A 19261-nucleotide genomic window follows, 5' to 3' on the forward strand; every position below is an offset into this window, starting at 1 on the left:
TTGCAATGTTGAAGTAATGCTCTTTAACTCATAGCTTGCATAATTTTATCAGCCATCTCTTATTAGATAAACCTCTTCAGATATTTTCAATATTCTGAATTTTCCCTCTCAAGTGGAAACTAGTACGTCATAACATCTGTGCCTAAGCATCCTTGTAAATGCTGGTACAAATGTTTACTGTCATAACATTGAACGTTTTACAATTAGGTCACTGCATGATTAGTGAATCGTATATAAACACATGTGCCTACATGTATCTACAAAAGATGTGAAATATTTCCATTGTCCTGTCATTTTAATATGATGTTGAATCTGATACTGAAGGTACTGATATGACTGCTACATTTTGCACAGGTATTCTCATGTGTGGTTATTTCCCTCAGGGAACCATGTTATCATGTATCGCAATTTGTAAAAAAATAAAAGGTACATAATGATCGAAAAATTTACTCAGTGTAAATAATGAAGTCTGTTATCATGACCATCAAAATTTGTTTGTATGATTTGTCTGTTTGTTAGTGGTGTACTTGAAATTAAAAAAATAATTCTTCAACTTTCAGCCTGTGTATTATATCTGCCATCTTTTAATGGATCAACCTCACCAAATATTTTCAACTGTTTGGATTTCTTACCCTTGTAGTATCAAGGACTTCCCTCCTTTAGAGTTAAGGGATATGCCATTAGATCTTTGGAAGGGGTTGTCAGAAACAGAAAAAAAAATTTCAAAGCAAAAATTAGGAAAAAACAATCTTCAGACTAGTTTTCAAAAGAAAAAAAAAATCAGAACGCAAAAACATGATAAATCTGACAGTTTACTCAGAAAAAAAAAATAGCACATCATGACTCACTTGGAAAAATTTTTCAAAAATTTACAATTTTAAAAAATAATATTCACAATCTCATTGTGACCACCTCCACCTCCCAACACTAATGGTCTATCCCTAATAGCTGATGTGTTCAGATGCTGAGTTGATACAAGTGATATCCCTTTGTTCATGAAACCCTTGGTATTTATTATTAACGTGTGTTAAATTATGTAAAATTTAGTTTTGGTAAAAAAATAAAGTATGGCTGCTATGTGTATAACTGAAGCCTACCAGTAAACTGGGTCAGTACTTTGATTTGGAAATTCAAAGATTTGTTTGTGAGAAAGACAAAGTTTTATTATTAAGGCATAAAGGAACCTGTATGTGTTGTGTATTTTATGTCTTCTGTTAAAATTCTAAAATATTTTTTACACATGCTTGACAATACATTGTTCTTTGTTAAAATACTTGTGTGAACAGGAAAAAAATAATTTCATGTATAACTTTATCAAAAGAATAGCATTAATGCTGATCAATTTTATATCATCAAGTAACTGTAAGAATGCAATACATTCATGAGTATATAAAAGTTGATTGTTTGATGTCAATGTACATGAAATGCATTGCAAATTCTTTGGAAAATGCTGTTTGACAGAGGCAAAGAAATCCTTCTTTATGTAGACCACACTATGGGTAATGCATGCAGTTTTGAAACTTGTACATATGCACGTAGTTTCACTTCCTTATTACTATTGTGGAGATGGTGTTGTACTTGTGACCTAGAGTACTGGTGATTCAAAAATAGGAAAGTACAGAGACAATGAGATGTAAGTGAAAGTCTGCTTGAAATATCAGCCGCCCACAGATGTACTTGTGTTCACGGTCACCAAATTTACCAATTTGTTCCATCGCTGTGCAGGTACTGACCCCAGATTTCAGCTTGCATACTATCCTTATCAATATTTGACTGAATTATCATCCATTTTCCTCATTCAAATGTTTGCTTACATAAACATGGATACTTGAATATTATTATGTAAATTGATCTTGAAAAAAAAATAATACGTATGATTTAAGAAAAGGGATATAATTGTAGCTCCCAACCCTTGTTGAAGCATGACATAATGAAAACATTTGAATATATCCCAACCCTTTTTCCCCAGTGTTCAAAGGGTTGATTATTAGTGTATATATAAAGTACCTAGTCTCATTAAGAATACATGCTGCATGGAGGGGATCCAACTGGATACATACTTCTGTCAATGTGTGAATTTCAAAAAAAATATATGTAGCCAGGTGTTTGTATTTGTTTGAATATGTATACATGTATTAATGCATATTATCTCCTCATGAAAATGTTAATGCATATTATCTCCTAATGAGGGATGTACACATTTGCACTGTCCATGACTGTTTACAAGTTAGGATTTCAGTCTTGATGTTACGGTACTTTTTGTTTTTGAAAGTTTCATCTCTGATAATACCAGATTATGTGTTTCATATTCATTCATCCGTTTAAAGGGACAAAGTCGGCCATTTTTCATGAATTTTGTTTCATGCAAGATACTAATATTGTTTGACATGTCGAAAGGTACTGAATGAATGGATGACCATGAATATATTCCACCTCGGTTTTAGACATGATAAATGAAACCATCGCAAAAATGAATTAATGGTACCATTAATTCATCTTTGCAATGGTTTCATTTAGCATGTCTAAAACCGAGGTGGAATATATTCATGGTCATCCATTCATTCAGTACCTTTCGACATGTCAAACAATATTAGTATCTTGCATGAAACAAAATTCATGAAAAATGACTGACTTTGTCCCTTTAACTTTTAAAGTGTATCCTGCCAAGTTCATATGTCACCATCAGGTCAAGTTGGTTTGAACCCGTGACTGTAAATGTAATTAAATGACCCAACTTTCTGTAACATACCATGCTACATGTAAGTAGGTGAAAATATGTGTGGATTTGGTTCAATACGGCTTTGTACTATCTTGGCATACAGGGAAGTGACACAGTCTGGCAGGAGAACGGTTTATATTTGAAATTACAGTCCAGAACAAAAACACTCCTGGAATGGAAATCAAAAATATCCCTCTTTGTCTGCTCGAGGAATATTTCATAATAGATGAAGGACTTTAAACGTTACTGACAGCATTGCCATAATTATCATACAGCTCGTATTCTGAAGGTTCCATTCAATGTTCTGATTCTAGACTATCAAAGTAATCGTTTTATTGAGGCCAATATTCTGTTACTGAAAAGTAATGTACTGGTGCATCGCTGAGACCAAGTTTCATATTTGATTCTGTTATGGTCTACGATAGCTCAAATAAAATGGCCGAGTGAAATACCAGTTGCTGGTTCATGTTTTATTGTTCACCAGCTCCAATGTTGTATGGTGCTTGTGCCACTGTTGAGGGAGCATAGATGAGGCTGATGTAAATTGTTTTGGTTCACTAGTCAAATATCTGCAGTCCTATAATATCACTGTGTCATTGTACCATTTGAAACTCTATAGACTACCGTTACAGATTCAAGCTGTAGCACATACTACAGTAGCTACAAGTTAATGCCCTGAATAGGTATGCTGAGAAAATATTTTGTAAAACTAAGTTGTAGAATGATTCACACATATTTCTTTAATAAATCTACGAGAATGATGATACATATTGTAAAAATTGCTAAAAGACTGGCAAAGTTTCAGCTGTCCCTTTACCCTTTTCCTACCAGTCCATATTTCACCACGGTTAAAATTAATTAAACACAACGTATTCCATATGTATTTTAACATCATAATGTACATTTGAAGGCTGTAGAAAACATAATACTGTAAAGTTGATTTTCTTTGACAAAAGATGCTATAAATACCAAGCCAAGTGGGTGAAAATACGTCATTTTTTGGCTCAATACCGCTTTTTACTTGTTCATTGTGCTTTGTTAAACCATACAATGCTGGTTTTAGTTCGCTGTCGAGGTAAGATGCACATAGATTAGAATTATGACGTAGTATATTGTGGAAAGGATTTGTTAGATTCAATCAAGGTCCTGCTGACTGGTTTTATTTGGGTTTCAGTGTTGTGTTGTCTCCCAAGGTTTCTTTAAATATTGTTTGTGAAAATCAAATTTTAACCAAGCTAGCCAGTGCTTGAAATAAAGGGTTATCCCACATTAGCTGTACTGTAGAGTCCAGTGTTGTTAGACACAAGAATGGAAATACCACTCAGTATTTTGGTGTTGTATTTCAACAAAGGTGAAACAAGCTTGAGAACCATAGATCATAAAATTGAATAGTGTCTGGATCTGATAATGTGATGTCCTTGAAAGAACTTTCTTTTTATGTCCCCTTATTGGGGCCTGCTGTGACATGCTATGGTGAGAATGAGTATCTCAGTAAAAATTAGGAAAAAAATGGCAATGAAACCTGTATTGTGTAATAATTGTGCAGTAATGAAGAATAGCATTGCAAAATAATGGGCAGTTTAATGGTATAAATGTCACCTTTTATGCCTTTGCACTCAGGGACATGTTGTGTCTGCAAGACAGTATGTTGCTGACTTAATTTTCACATTTACAATCAAGATGATAACAGCAAGTAAAATTCCCAAGACCAACCATGTTTCAACCAGTTGCATTTTGACAACCAATGCCTAAACTTGTTTCCAGTTATTATTTCTTGACAATCCAATAACCAAGTCTTTTTCATCCAGTGGCATTTTGACAGCAAATGATTGAGCACCATTCATTCAGCATCATTTTGACAGTCAACAAATAAGCATGCTTCATGCTGTAGAGACAATATTTCTAAAGCACTTCTCAGAGACAATATTTCTAAAGCGCTTCTCATTTGAAATGCAATCATTGAAAATGATATGCAGACATATAATTTCATCCAGGTTTTAACCCTTTGAGCGTCAAAGTTGGTTTTTGTTGCCTTTATAAAATATAACCAAGTCAATTTTTTTTTCAGATTTTAGCTTAAATTTTGATAAAAAACTCACCAATGAAGTTTGATGTCCATTTGGTCCAAAATGATCAAAAAAATTACAGAAAACTTCATAAAAATTGGTAAAATCTTGCACTAAAATTTTTGAAGGGAAAAATTTCAGCACTCAAAGGGTTAATAAACAAAGACATCTTGTATTTTTATAAGAGAGTTGCCTCTATGGCATCCATAGCTGTCAACAAGAACTTATTATGAAAAATAATATAGTTGTACACTATATTTATCAGTAGACCAATGTACCATATGAGATACGCACAGGACTTCTATAGATTTGATGGATTAAGACACATTACCATTGTCTGGTTTCATGATGAGTGCTGGGAACAGATGAGCTAGTCAGTTGAACAACATAAAAGCAACATAAAACCCCCCTTTGAACAGGGCAGTTGTGTTAGTCAATGTGGTAATGTAGATCTGTCACTGTATTAAAATATAGGACAGAGATATTGGTTTACTTTTTACACTTTTATTGTATGTATTAACCTCAACTTAAGTGATCATTTTAACAGAGTAGAAATATAAAATCTCGTAATAATACCATTTCAAAAATGTTTTTTCAGAGAGATCAGTTGTTCTCAAACTGCCTGTGTACTGTAGATGTATTGGGTGTGTGTTTTGTCAAATAGCTTCAGGAGGTGTAAATATGTGGCAACCATTGTGGTCACTGGTTTGTGTGTGGCAGTTACATAATGGCAAACATCCTCTTAACCAGTTAAGACCAGGGAGAACTTCGAAGAAATACTGTAAAAGCAGTAATAATTTACGACAAGCTTACGTGATCAGTGGATAAGGCCAGGAGTTTGAGTGATAGAGGGACGGGTAGAATATTATATTCTGTGCCGTTTCTATGTTTGTATTTTCTAAGAGTGCAAAATTCAAGCATGCAGCCTTTCTTTGAGATTTTGTGGCTTAAGGGGGATTTTGTAGAAGCTTTGTAAATTGTTAGGGAAATTGAATACCTTTGCTGTCACACAATGGCTATAAGACAGCGCTGGTCTGTAATGTAGGAAAACCATTCTGCTTTATTATTGAAAGATCTCGAGACAAACATGCCAGGTCACCTGGCAAAGTTGTAACGTTTTATGGATACTGCCTCACTTTACAACCAGCACTGTGTAAAAATTATCTTAAATAGTATCATTGAAAACAAAGTACAGTCAGGCTCAAAATTCATCATGGAAAATAAATGGTCATGGCATGACATGTCAAATGTAAAATGTTGCGGGAAAATTTTGATGGGAGAAATTGCAGCACTCAAAGGGTAAAGAAGGTTAGTGATAACTTTAAGGTAATATAATGACAACTTTTACTGCATGTGTACAAAGCAATTAAATGTTATGTATTTCAACATACTTGTGCCATACCGGTAGCTGTCACTGTGTATCATAAATCCACGGCCAATTAAGAGAGCTTGCTTTTTAATCTCTCTCCATATCCAAAAAATAGCTGCCTAACCATCAAGGTTGATACTGACAGCAGTTTCCAGCAGAGAACAACCATCAAAATTGATCTTAATATTATGACTGTATTGTTCTTGATTTTTAGTACCCATGGATGAAGTCCGAGGGGACTTAAAGATTGTGCTTCGAGCGTCCTTGCAGATATTTAAGATATACTATGGCTGATAACTTTCGAATTGAGTACAACGATAATGCACTCTGGCATACGCATGCACATTGATTGGTTTTGTTGTATAATCCGATACGGCCATCTAGCGGCCATTTTGTTTCCATTTTCCTCATGTCTGAAGGCATTATGCAGATGTACCTGGACCAGTTTTAGTTGGTACAAAGACAAGACATTATGACTTATACATGCACTCCAAATTATTACAAATTATTTTTGGATATGGCCACCACGAGGCCATTTGTTATGAATTTTGTAATGGAAGGAATTACTCTGCCATGCCTTGCTTATTAAATTCTTTAGGGCTTAGCTCAAGGAAATACTTCATGATTTACATATGTATAAGGAACAATTTTATGATTCCAACCAATATGATAGGGAAATTGTCGGAATTCATGACAAAATTGCCTGAATCTATACTTGAATCTGAGTCTGTTTCCCTCATCTGAAACTAATGCTATGTAAGATCACATGACTACATGTACTTGCTTACTGCTATTTGTTAAATCAACCCTTCCATAAAATATGTACGTAAATAAATATGACTACTACTTGTTCATTTACATCCTATCATCCAACACACAATTTGACTATGTGGGGACTGTTTCACCAACAATTACTTGTTGATATTGTTCCAGAATTACTATGGTATTAATGTTGCATTATACAGATCACAAACAAATAACAGTTTCAATTGTAATAAAATAGAGTATACTTATATACCACTTGCTGTTGTAATAAAAGGACTACCCACCCAGTTCACAATAAATTTGCGTCAATACTATGCTGGCAAGGCATGTGTGCACTCTCATACAAACATGATTTGGCAGTGTCATATCAAAAGTCAAATTTGTTCAATATACATTAACACTATACTTGTATAGTGAACTTCCATATACAAGTGAATGGAACCCCAACAGACTGATAGTTACATTACTCTAATAAGTCATCATTGGCATGTATTTTGCTGTCCCAACACTTGCTAGATGCTTATGTTGGGACAGCAATAGAATACACTGCAAGCCCTTATGCAAATACCCCATGGTGCGCTTGCACATGGGGTTCTGTCATATTATCCAACTCAACTGAAAAAAATAGTGTGAAAGGTTAAAATGACCCCAAAATGGCATTGCTCTTTATATGCCTGTGAATTCTTGACCTGCTTCTTTTCACGCTGTACTTTGACCTACATCGTGTCATTAACATATTTATGAAGATCTCGTTGCATACTTGAGGAAATAGCAAACAATTTGAACATTTCAGGGGCTATTTATAGTTAATTATCTCAAACCAAATAGTCAAGAAAGTGCTCATCAAATTCTGTGACAGCTGTTATATTTCTGTCATCAATAGTTCTGATGCATCCTATCAGACAAGATATGTAGAACGATGTGTCAAATAAGGAAAAGAACTTCACCTTTTGCTCAAACTTTCCTTAAGAGTACTGTAAACTATTTCCATTCGAAATCAAGACTAAAAATCAGGGGTAAACTTTTGTACTACAGGAAGAAATTACCCTCCATTTCCCGCATTTGAATTTCAAAATCACCACAGCCACCACTGTGTTAAAGTATGGACAAAGTAAAATTCTCAATTTTCACAGAAATGAGTTGGTGAAAATTGTAGTCACTCCGTGAGCTTCAAAATGAGCCCCCACAAAGTGGTAGACGGAAATATTGTGAAAGTTTGAGAGTCAAAATATCTATCTCTGAGGCACATTTTACTTATAGTTAGCATTTAGATATTCAACCAAACATCAAACTCTATAAAATTGCACATTTTAGTACGTTTTACAGTTTTAATGTATACGCTGATGAAATACCTGGAAGCCTTACATTGAACATGAAAACCACCAATAGTTATGAAAGGACAAACTTTATGATATATTCTTCGACCTTTTCCAGGACTAAAGGGGAAGTTCACCAAGGCTGATTTTTACACATGGGCTACCTTTTAGGTCACTTATTGCGGAAAAGCAGTTTTCGCCATTTATAACTCGCACGATTACTTTAAGGCACTTTTCGCAATCGCAGGGATCACCTTTGTTCTGATCTTTATAGAGTGGCATGAATGGAGTGGGTGGACAATGCCATACCCATCAGAAGATGGTTCCTGCCATGTCACGTGATGAAAGCGCAAAGCTTGGTGCCTTCTTCCCATGATTCAAAATACATTGCGTTGATGAAACCCTAAAATGCATCTTCCGCCAGTCTTTTTATCTGTTTTTGTCAGTGTTTGTAAAAAGTTGCATAAGTTATAAAATGGCGAAAACAGCTTTTCTGGAATAAGTGAACCAAAAGCTAGCACTTGTAAAAATCATCCTTGGTGAATTTCCCCTTTAAGCACCTAACTCATTAAACCCTGAAGTGTTACCTGAAAAATCCATCATGTGTAATTGTTCCCTTGAAGTTCCTCTTTGATTAAAGACACAACTACATGACTACATTGTAAGCTGTACTTCACTGCCATCTGAAGTATTTCCAGGCAACATTGCATATTTAGGTTCAATATTGTGTTGTTTCACATGAAACTGGTCCACACAAGAGTTCATCAGATCTCTATTTATATCTCTACTATTGGTCATAATTGTAATTTCAGGCCAATCGAGTGAGATAAATTCACAACTATACTTAATCAATGATATTTATTATCTTTGCCAGGCCAAGCATTGATACAACAGCAGCAGCAAGCACAAGCTCTGCTTGGATCCAGCCCAAGTCTCTACTCCCAGAATGTGGCGTTGGCAACACAGACCCCAGCAGTTGCTGCAGTGGCCAACACCTTCACTCTCCAGCAACAGCAGCAGGTACTGCAGCAGACAGCTGCTCTGCAGCAGGTAAGAAAGTAAGACTTTGTAACCAGTTGGTAATCAGTCAGGTCAAAGCTGGTAGTCGTCAACATTATTGCAGATTAGAAAAATGGCCATGAAACATCTAATGCTGAGTTTTGTCAATAATTGTAGTCATGTATGTACAGTGTATTCTGGAGTACTTTTTGAGTATGAAATCAAATTATAATTAGGCATCATCCATGTTGAGTATTCCTCCTAAAATTTAGCATTATGTAGAAAAGTGCCGATTATAATGCATGGAAAAAACATGCAAGAAATTCACTCGTTTGTCTGAAAAAATTCTGTAAAAAGGACAACTTCATGCAGCATTGCCTGTGCAGACTATAAGTTGCTTGTGCATGTTCAGACAGTACTTTTCACCTGCAGTCCTCAACAGCAAGATTTTTCCTTGCAGCTTCAACAACAGCATCAGCAGCAGCAACAGCAGCAGCTTCAACAAGCAGTGGCCGTAGCCGCTGCAAAACAGGTGAGTTTTGCACAATAAAATTTTTGTGCTCAAGGCAATGATAAAACAGAGTTTGGTCTACAGTCAAGAATTTTACATCCATAATTACAATTTAAGCAATATATTTATGAACATTATAATTGGTTTCCAAATATCTTAATCACTGTGGACAATATATTATAGTGACAGCCTTAAATTCTAAAAAGAGGTAATTTAATCAAAAATTGCCTGTACCTGCAGTGGTAACAAGTAAATTTTATTTCATCTGATCCTTGAAAATATTGTAGTCATGGTTACTAATGCATGTTGCCTGGCAATATACATAGATAATATTGCTTCAGTGCTTTCCACGACAGCGATGACTTAAAATTGAGACAATTCCAGGTCTCCTAGGAGAATAACTTATTATCCACTCAAAGATTTTCCAATTATCTACCCACAAAATTCTATCTGCGTGTACTGATATGATAAATGATGAAATTTAATCTTTGTGGATACTTCAGAATAGCTTGTATTACAAGAGCTTTTCAATCAGAATTAATGACAATAAAATATACATGATGTATTTTGATACATAGATGCAAAATATATATTTCTCAAATGTATATTTCATGTAAAAACAGCTTGACATGTGCATTAATGATCTTACTGATTCAATCATTCTGTATGATAATGTACAACATGATGTATATAAATTGAAGGGACAAGGGTAGTAATCATTGATAACGTTTTAACTGCTTTTGCTCCAGAAAACAAGTACATATTCCTCTCCTCCACAAAAGTATGTTGAAATAAAGTATTAGCCTTGTTATATTCAATATGCAGTGTTTTTTGTTGACAAATTAATTGTACTCAATAAAATTTGTTTGTTATCAGCACCATTTAATATGATATCTTGAGTTGACAAGTTTTTTACTGAGGCATTTTTGCATGATTATGGAGGTCAACTGTATTGGTGAAAGGGTAAGCTTTTGATGCAAGTACTGTAATTTCTGTAGCATTTGTAAAAGCAGTCTGCAATTCATTATTGATGAGAAAAAATGGTTCAGGGACAGTGTATTTCTGATAATTGTCGGCCTCTTGCATGTAGACCCAAACCCATTGCTTTTAACGGTGAGTGTGGATCTGTTTACAGGATACCGGGATCAATAGGTTACGGTTTATGAATCTCAAATGAATTAACTTGTAATTGAAAATTGTGGATCTTGTTTTTAGCAGCCTGTGCAAACAGTTGCCCCTAACCCAGGAGTGAATGCCCCTCAGTTGACGGTTAGTTATCCCACCCCGAGGGGATCACAGAATCAACCCAAGCAGAGGGTGTTCACGGGCTGTGTGAATAAGCTTCATGATAACTTTGGATTCGTGGATGATGATGTGTTCTTTCAAATGAGGTGAGTTGCTTGAAATGAATCATCTGTTCATTATTCCATGTTGATTTTGCATTGATTATTGATGTAGACATGGATGACATTTACAATTTCAATAGCATTTCACAGAGTCAATTTTTTAACTGTGACGTATTCACATTTGATATCTGATACCCAGTTTGTGCAAAGCAATATTGTATCAGGACAATGCCGTATCTGCATCACAATGCTTCTCAATACAGTTTTTAATTCATCCATGATGCAAATGATTACCAAAACATTGAAAACAATGTGATTCCATACCTTTACAAATCACTCACTCTTATGTAACTCTTCAATCACATTGCAGTAAAGTAATTATAACCCATTTGAAAATAACTGACATTATAGCCTCATTCACTATGTACATATATTCACATCATCTCAATTGGTATTATATCTGCCTCTTTTAAAGGAAGGAGTGCTATTTTACCCTTTGTGTGTTTTACAATTCCTGTGTGGTTGATTGGTCTTCTGTATAACTTTGTTTTCCTGTTAACCCTTTGAGTGCTGTCATTTTTCCCACTAAAATTTTAGTGCAACATTTTACCAATTCTTATGAATATTTCTGCATTTGTTTTGATAACTTTGGAGCAGATGGACATCACATTAAATTAAGTACAGTCTTTTTTCAAAATTTTGGCAAAAATTTGAAAAAAGTTTGACTGGGGTATATTTTGTAAAAGCAACAAATATTAACTTTGGTTCTCAAAGGCTTAATTTTTCCTTGTAATTCTCAATAGACATCGGCAGCTCCATCGTGTACAATGTAATAAAATGTATTCAAATTTACCAATACAGTTGTGTAAAAGGACCACCTCCAAAGGTCAGAGACAGGGTACTGGTGGAAGCTACTTTCAATGCAAACATGCCTTTCAAATGGAACGCCACAAGGATACAAGTTTTACCAAATCAGAATCAGCCTTTACTAAAACAGCCTCCGATGGTCACTACGGCAATGACCAATCCCATGATTTCTGCCGCTCCCTTGACGAAAAATGTCATGCAGCCGGTCGTACAACAACAACCGTCGATACCATCCTTGCTGACACAGCCACCCACAGGATTGCCGTCACAGACAGGTAAACTTCACTAAATGTTCCTACCCATTGAAAAGTGGTTCAGGCGCAGTGTTGAAGTTGGCATTTGCCAAAATGGAATACTCTTATTAAGTTATCTCAGACATAAATAAGTGATCAAGAAGTTCATGAATTTTTCACCAGGCTGTATTTTGAGTAACTGAAGACGTATGTTCCACAAATTGCTACCAAAACCACTGCACCTATGCAGTGTGCAAGATGTCTGTAGCACTGAATTTGTAGCACTGAATTTCCACATGTTTGTAGGCATGTTAATGTTAAACAACAAAATCCCAGTGCTGCTTGTCCTTCGGGATAAGCCATAAAATCCATGTTTGGGCCACAGCAATTTTGTACTAATTACATTTCAAAAACTTCTCATCATAAAAAATGTAGAACGTACAATCCAGTTTTGTGTCAAAATACAGGCATTCCTAGTCACTGTCAATATGCATACAAAGGTTATTTGTCCATTCTCTGCACACCTATTTTGGAAATGATTTGTATTTCACTGTTCTTAAAATCTTGATAAAAAATGTTTTGAGTCCTTAGAAACTATGGAGACCCGTCCCTAAAAGATTTATATGTAAAGCTATAAAATACACTCAAGCTTGTACACAATGACATTGCCTTGTTTTCAACACTATACAGGTGGAGGCCTTCTTCAGGCTCCTCCCAACAGACCTTCAGTACAGCCAGTTCGCAGACGTGAACCGCCAGTGATGCCACGCAGAGATGAAAGACGGGACGACCGCAGGGAAAGGGAGAGGGAACGAGACCGTGATCGTGACCGTGAGAGAGAAAGGGAGAGAGAGCGGGACAGAGAGAGGGAAAGAGAGCGGGAAAGAGAACGTGAACACAGATACCGTGAAAAGGATCGGTCACCTGTGAGAAAACGTTCACGTTCACCGAGAAGACGTTCACCAAGGCCCAGACGTGTTGTACCAAGATATGTTGTACAGTTTGCAAAGTTCTCACTGGACATGTACGTATGCTGTTGACATACCAACCTCTACAAATAAATGGTCAGAAAGTCAACAGGTCATGTCGTATCTGTAACATATGTGTAAAATTGTCCCAAGAAGTGGCCCCTGTTACTATATTGTGTGTGCACACCTACAACTTCAAATGATGTTTTATCACATTTATCTTCATTATCTTGGTTGCTACCAATTTATTCATGAAATTTATGTTTACTTGATGCAAAATTTATGACAAGGAATACGGCCAATGATCAATTTGTATTTGTGATATTTGAACAAGGATGCAGCGTTCCAGTTACATTATGCGCTTGAGCAAATTTCAATTTTGAGTTTCGAAATTCACACATACCGCGTGTGTACATGCTTAGCATACCTACTTAATGTTCACTCTTTGCCGCAAACATACCACTTTCTTGAAGCATTTCCAAACCCTAGACCGTGATTCGAATCGCTCCTCATATCTATGCTATGTTATCTCTTCACAGCTCTCAATCTAACGTCACTGAACTGAGGAGGCGATATGCCAATATGTACATTCCAAGCGATTTCTTCAATGCCAGCTTCACCTGGATGGGTGCCTTCCCTCTGCAGCGCCCCCTGTCACTCGATAACCCATGCAGCTACCACATCATGCCCAAAGAAGTAGAACCAACAGAGCCAAACGAGGCAGTTTTGGAGCCACCAGATGCAGATCATCTCTACAGTGCCAAGGTATGTAACATTCTTTAGGCACACAGTACATAAAACTGTGAATTGTGCTTAATAAATGACAAAAAGTTGTTTCAGTCTCTGTTTTCTATAGGGACTTCACTCTGCTTTAGAAAACAAGGCAAAGAGACAGAACTCTAAGCCACTCCTAATCAAGGAACAACTTATTAAACCAGAAGTCATATATAAGCAGCTTACAAAGTACATCACCATAAGACAGATGCACCATCGTTTTGAAAGAGTTGTCACAAATACCATCACAATTGACAGACAGCAGAGAACATACTTTGAAAAAGTCCATTTGACAACGAAAGTTTTCCATAACTGACAGCATTGCATCAGGTGAAAATGTGTCAGATATTTACAGTGTGTGTTTCTGTAGGTGATCAATTTTGTGTATCAGAGTTTCTGTTGTTCTACAAAGTGGTTAGACAACTCATGAAGGTAATAAGTGAACTGTGACAAGTAAATCTACATAGCAACTCTGGATCTGTACTCAAATTTAACCTTTCTTTCACCATGGTTTGCTCTGATTCATGGTTATCAATGGTGATTATGGACCCATATGTAGGGAACAAGTTAATAGATGAAGGTATTTACTTTGTAAAGTAATGGAACATTGTTGTGTTTTCTCAGGTTATGCTAATGGCGTCACCAATCATACAAGACCTGTACCGCCGTTCCTGTGCACTGGCTGAAGACACTCAGGAAATCCGCGACAATTTCCAACACCCTACCCGCCTGATCCACTTCTTGGTAGGTATGAAGGGTAAGAACGAAGCCATAGCCATTGGTGGGCCATGGTCGCCCTCCTTAGATGGTGAAGACCCAGCCAATGATGAAAGGGTTCTCATAAACACTGCTATACGTACCTGCAAAGCTCTCACCGGCATCGACCTGACCAGCTGTACCCACTGGTGAGTCAGTACTTTTCATCCCTGTTCAATGAATCGTTCACGACTTCTGTTTTTACCCAATGTAAGATGTCGCTTCAGTGTTTTGTATGCGATCAAAAAAAACTACAGCAAGTCCATGTAGGAGTCCAAGAAGTTGTGTTTCTTTGGTATGCAGCGTGGCTTTTCTCCCTTCCCTTTCCTAACCAAACTGTTAAGATGCACAGTCCACTTTTAACTTTCAGAGAAAAAAACATTCATTCTTTGCTCCACATAATCCTGTTTATTATTTGTCTTTTTGTTAAATTTGTGTATGTCATTGAGTAGAAGGCATTATGAAATAGAGGATAATGCTGTCCTGCTTTTGTAAGTTGTCTTAATATTTTTCTAATTTTCACCGTCCTGTTTCATAAAATTTTCTCCCCTGTCAATTTTACCAAATGAATGAAATGTACATGCTAAAAAGGGTCAAACGAACATGTGTCTGAGATTTGTTTTGTAAAAATGAAACAGTCCCAGCAAATTTTTGATGTTTTGACTTTTTAGCTTCATGTACATGTCTACAGCATCTGACAGTTGTTTCCCCGAAGCCATAGTGCCTTTCAGGTTGTTAGGAAGCGTTTTGAAGGATGTTTGCACATGAATGAGGCGATGTATGAAAACTGGACATGCTTAATTCATGATAAAACATATTTCACCAAAAAGTAAACCATTCTGATATATGTGACATGATCTGTGTGTTTGCTGATGGGTACAGATACTTACACATTTTTAACAAACCAAAAAAATGAATGTAGAAGTGACTTTTCAGAAAAAGAGGCAAATTATTATGGATCCATGAAATTAATTTTGATGTAAGAGCACCAGAAAGTGATATCCAGGCACATTCAGCTGCAAGCTTCCTTACTTGTGATGTTTTCTCATCTATTCATCCATATTAAGATAAATGATACAGTTTATTAATGATTGTGTACATCATCATCAACATAGCAGACTTGTGTTGGCTTTTCATGGAGTGTGTGTGTGCATGCTGAAGTCACTGTAGCAGAGACTTTGATGTCTTCATGAGTGGAAACATGAAAAGATTAGGCATTTTTTTATTAAGAAAAATCCTTTACCAGCAATACGCAAACACACACACACACTACACACATATAAGTACATTTGAGCTTTTCACATCATTTCCTTTCGTGAAGGTCAAACTTTGCATAGAAAACTATAGGATTTTGCCAAAGGATATTACTGCAGAAAGTTGTGAAAAGGTTAAATGAAACAGTTGTCATACAGTGACCACACAAAAAACAGTCACAGAACACAAACAGAGGCATTGAAGCAATCACTGGAACCAACAAAACACATGTATACCTGCCGACTACTTAACACTTTGACCCAATCACATAACATTACTGGAAACTAATGAAAGAAACACCTGAATTGTTTTAACTGTCATGCCATCTAAACCCCCTTTTAAATAGGTGGCGTTTCGCCGAAGTGCGATATCACCGAGCTGAGGAGACGTACAAAGGCCGCCTGATTCCAGCGCGTGTGGAAACTGTAGTAATTTTCCTGCCGGATGTCTGGCATTGTTTACCTACTCGTTTAGAATGGGAAGGCTTGAGTGCAAGCTATAAAAAGCAACTAGCAGACAAGATGTCGAGCGAGCACAAGGAGGCAGCACTGGATATACAGGCACTGATTGCTACTAGTACACTTTTGAAAACACTTCACACACACTCACACCACTCATAAACACCAACTGTTTTTTTTCTCCATTTTTTACTTTTCCGTTGTTTCATTTGGTTCTCAGTCGTAAAGTATCCATGTTCTATGTTTAGATAGGAGCCCTGCAATTTTGGGGAGCATAGTCATGTGCCTATCATGTGACCACTGCGTGGTCACAGTGCGGTCCCATAGGGGTTTGGGAAAACAAAATACTTGTATAACCCAATAACAGTTAACATGGATATTTTAGTTCTGTATAGACAAATTGAGAAGCCATGGCTGGGGAGGTTGTTGCCCCCAAAAAGACTTGAACAAAATCATCTGTATTCCAGAAGACACGAAGATCTAAACTCAATGTCATAGTCATATTTTTCCTGTACTTTTATTAACATACAACAGTGTTTCCTTAATCAAATCATACGTTTTGTTTTCAGAGTCAACATCAGGTGATGTAGTATATTTTTGCCACTGATGATCCACACCGTTTCATACAAAAACTTGTTTTTCTGAATAAAACTGTAACGACAAGAAATTAGACCAAACTCTGTAATAATAAGTCATCAACACCATGCAAATCTACTAACCCTTCAGACTCGTATGTTTGAAAAAAAGAAGAGGGGAGAAAGCTTTCCTGTCGATTCCGGCAAGGTCGCGTTTTATTCTGTGTCTGCCTTCCCTACTTTGAATAAGCTGGTTAATATTAGAATTACCATTAGAAACTATAGCTTTGTTTCACCTCTCTCTGGCTCTGTACATCCTCCCCAACACAATCAGAGCTCCGACTCTTTCTTGGCTTGGTGTGTGACACTTGTTTTGCTGCCTCAGTTAACACCCAGTGTGGAGAAGCCTGTCTTTGCCACTACGGGAGAAGTCAACTGATTGTCTTGTTGTGTGTTTTGTACAGGAGGAAGAGAGTTCTGCAAGAGCAGAGGATGAGCCAGAAGAAGAACAGAACGTACCCACCAATTATAAACTTCTTGATCCGCGGAACATGAAGGTTTGTGATTCAAAGCCACTTTACTGCTCAATATCAACCCTAAAATTAGATCATTATCAAAGTTTACAACCAAAAAAGACATTGACAATTTGTTGCTTTTTACAATTCAGTGATACATAACCTTGTAAAAATCTATGTTAGAATAGTATAACCATCTTGATAATTACAGACAGACACTTCTGATGTTAGTAAAGAAATTCGCAGCACAATCTTGACAACTATAACTAGTTCTTGGTTAAGAATTTACTAATGTTTGTTGAGATCTCAAACCAAGTGTTACAAAAAGAGCGGCAAATTAAGAAGTGGAGGTGAAATGTAGCTGATTCAGCATTGTGTGAATGTGTTTGCAAGAGGCATTTGAAAATTAAGTTTTTCACTGATGATAATTGTTGATAAAAAATGACTGAAGTAATCATTATACAATTTTGGTATAGCACAGATTTTGTGTGCCATGTTTAATTTTCATTTGTAATACTTTGTAACGTCATGTGATTTCACCAAAGTTCTAATCATAAAATGGTTCAATGCCTATAACATTCATTGTCCTAGGTTGGTGATTTGAGGAAAGAATTGGAAGCCAGGGGTATAAACTCAAAAGGTTTGAAATCACAGCTCATAGCCAGGCTGACAAAGGCTCTTAAGACAGAAGCAGAAACCGAGGAAGAGCAGGGAGACAGCGTAGATGAAAAGGAAGAGGAAGAAGATGTCAAAATGGATGACAGAGATGATGAGAGTGCACCTGATAGCAAAAAAGAGGTTTGTCTGTCTCTGAGTGTTAGTAACAAGCTACGTAAACCATTCTTTTACAAAATAACATCTACCAGGTGTTTTCTACACTTTCATCCAAAAGATGCAGTTATTGTCAAGCTCTTTGATATAAGATGTAGCACAGCATATGACAATGAGGAGGATATGTTCCCTAATGTTGCTTTAGACTTATCCACTGGAATATTTTTGGACTTCACATTACTTTCCATGATGGTCATCCTTTTCATGCATATTCCATGCGTGCAGGAAAGATAACTGGTACAGTGAATTGAAAGTAGCATTTAGTTGAGGAGAAAACACCATTTCAGAAAGTACAATTTTAAAAGGGTTGGTATGTTTCTGTGACTTTTGAATCACTTGTGATGAACATTACTATCATCTGTTATGACTAAGGAAACTGGGTATACTGAATTTTGAACCCCTGTAACATATCCTGACTGTGATCCTCAACAACAATGTCACAACAATCTTTGACTGTTTCAGGAAGAGGAAAAAAGAAGAAAGGAAGAGAAAGAGCGCCAAGCTCTAGAGAAGAAATACACCTTGCCTGAAAACCAGGCCATTCTAGTACATCCATCTACCACAGCAAAAGGTGGCAAATTTGACTGCTCTGTTGTGTCCCTGAGTGTCTTGTTAGATTATAGGATAGAAGATAATAAAGAACATTCATTTGAGGTGAAGTACTCGCACTGTTCTCTTACTTTTACATTGATTAGACTAAGCATACAAACCTACACACAAGGGCTTGAGAAAACAGCTTTTACGCCGTAGAAAGTTGATATAGTTTGTTGCATTGTTCCATCAAATGGAAAAATTTTTGAACCAATTTATCTTATGTGAGAACTTTCAGAAATTCCCAGAGTCAGCCCTGTATTACATGTAGTGTGTCTAATGTTGGAAAAAAAATCACTACATTCATTCCAGTGCAGTGATGTGTGGTACATTAATCTCAAGAGGAAA

At 36.4% G+C, this 19261-nt stretch overlaps 1 protein-coding gene across 2 annotated transcripts in view; it reads left to right on the forward strand.

Moving 5' to 3' along the window:
- LOC139122697 (cell division cycle and apoptosis regulator protein 1-like) overlaps positions 1-19261 on the forward strand; it is a 43176-nt gene that overhangs the window by 11901 nt on the left and 12014 nt on the right. Inside the window, exons 3-13 of one of the 2 annotated variants that reach the window (XM_070688314.1) lie at positions 9110-9285; positions 9695-9766; positions 10961-11136; positions 11953-12233; positions 12882-13215; positions 13699-13924; positions 14558-14838; positions 16290-16503; positions 17441-17533; positions 18083-18289; positions 18785-18976. In XM_070688314.1, the coding sequence (XP_070544415.1) occupies positions 9110-9285; positions 9695-9766; positions 10961-11136; positions 11953-12233; positions 12882-13215; positions 13699-13924; positions 14558-14838; positions 16290-16503; positions 17441-17533; positions 18083-18289; positions 18785-18976 (2252 nt within the window). The remainder of the gene's footprint in view (positions 1-9109; positions 9286-9694; positions 9767-10960; positions 11137-11952; positions 12234-12881; positions 13216-13698; positions 13925-14557; positions 14839-16289; positions 16504-17440; positions 17534-18082; positions 18290-18784; positions 18977-19261) is intronic. The other variant, XM_070688315.1, reaches the window with a different exon arrangement.

This window comes from Ptychodera flava, chromosome 22, assembly GCF_041260155.1.
Source record: "Ptychodera flava strain L36383 chromosome 22, AS_Pfla_20210202, whole genome shotgun sequence".
NCBI lineage: Eukaryota > Metazoa > Hemichordata > Enteropneusta > Ptychoderidae > Ptychodera > Ptychodera flava.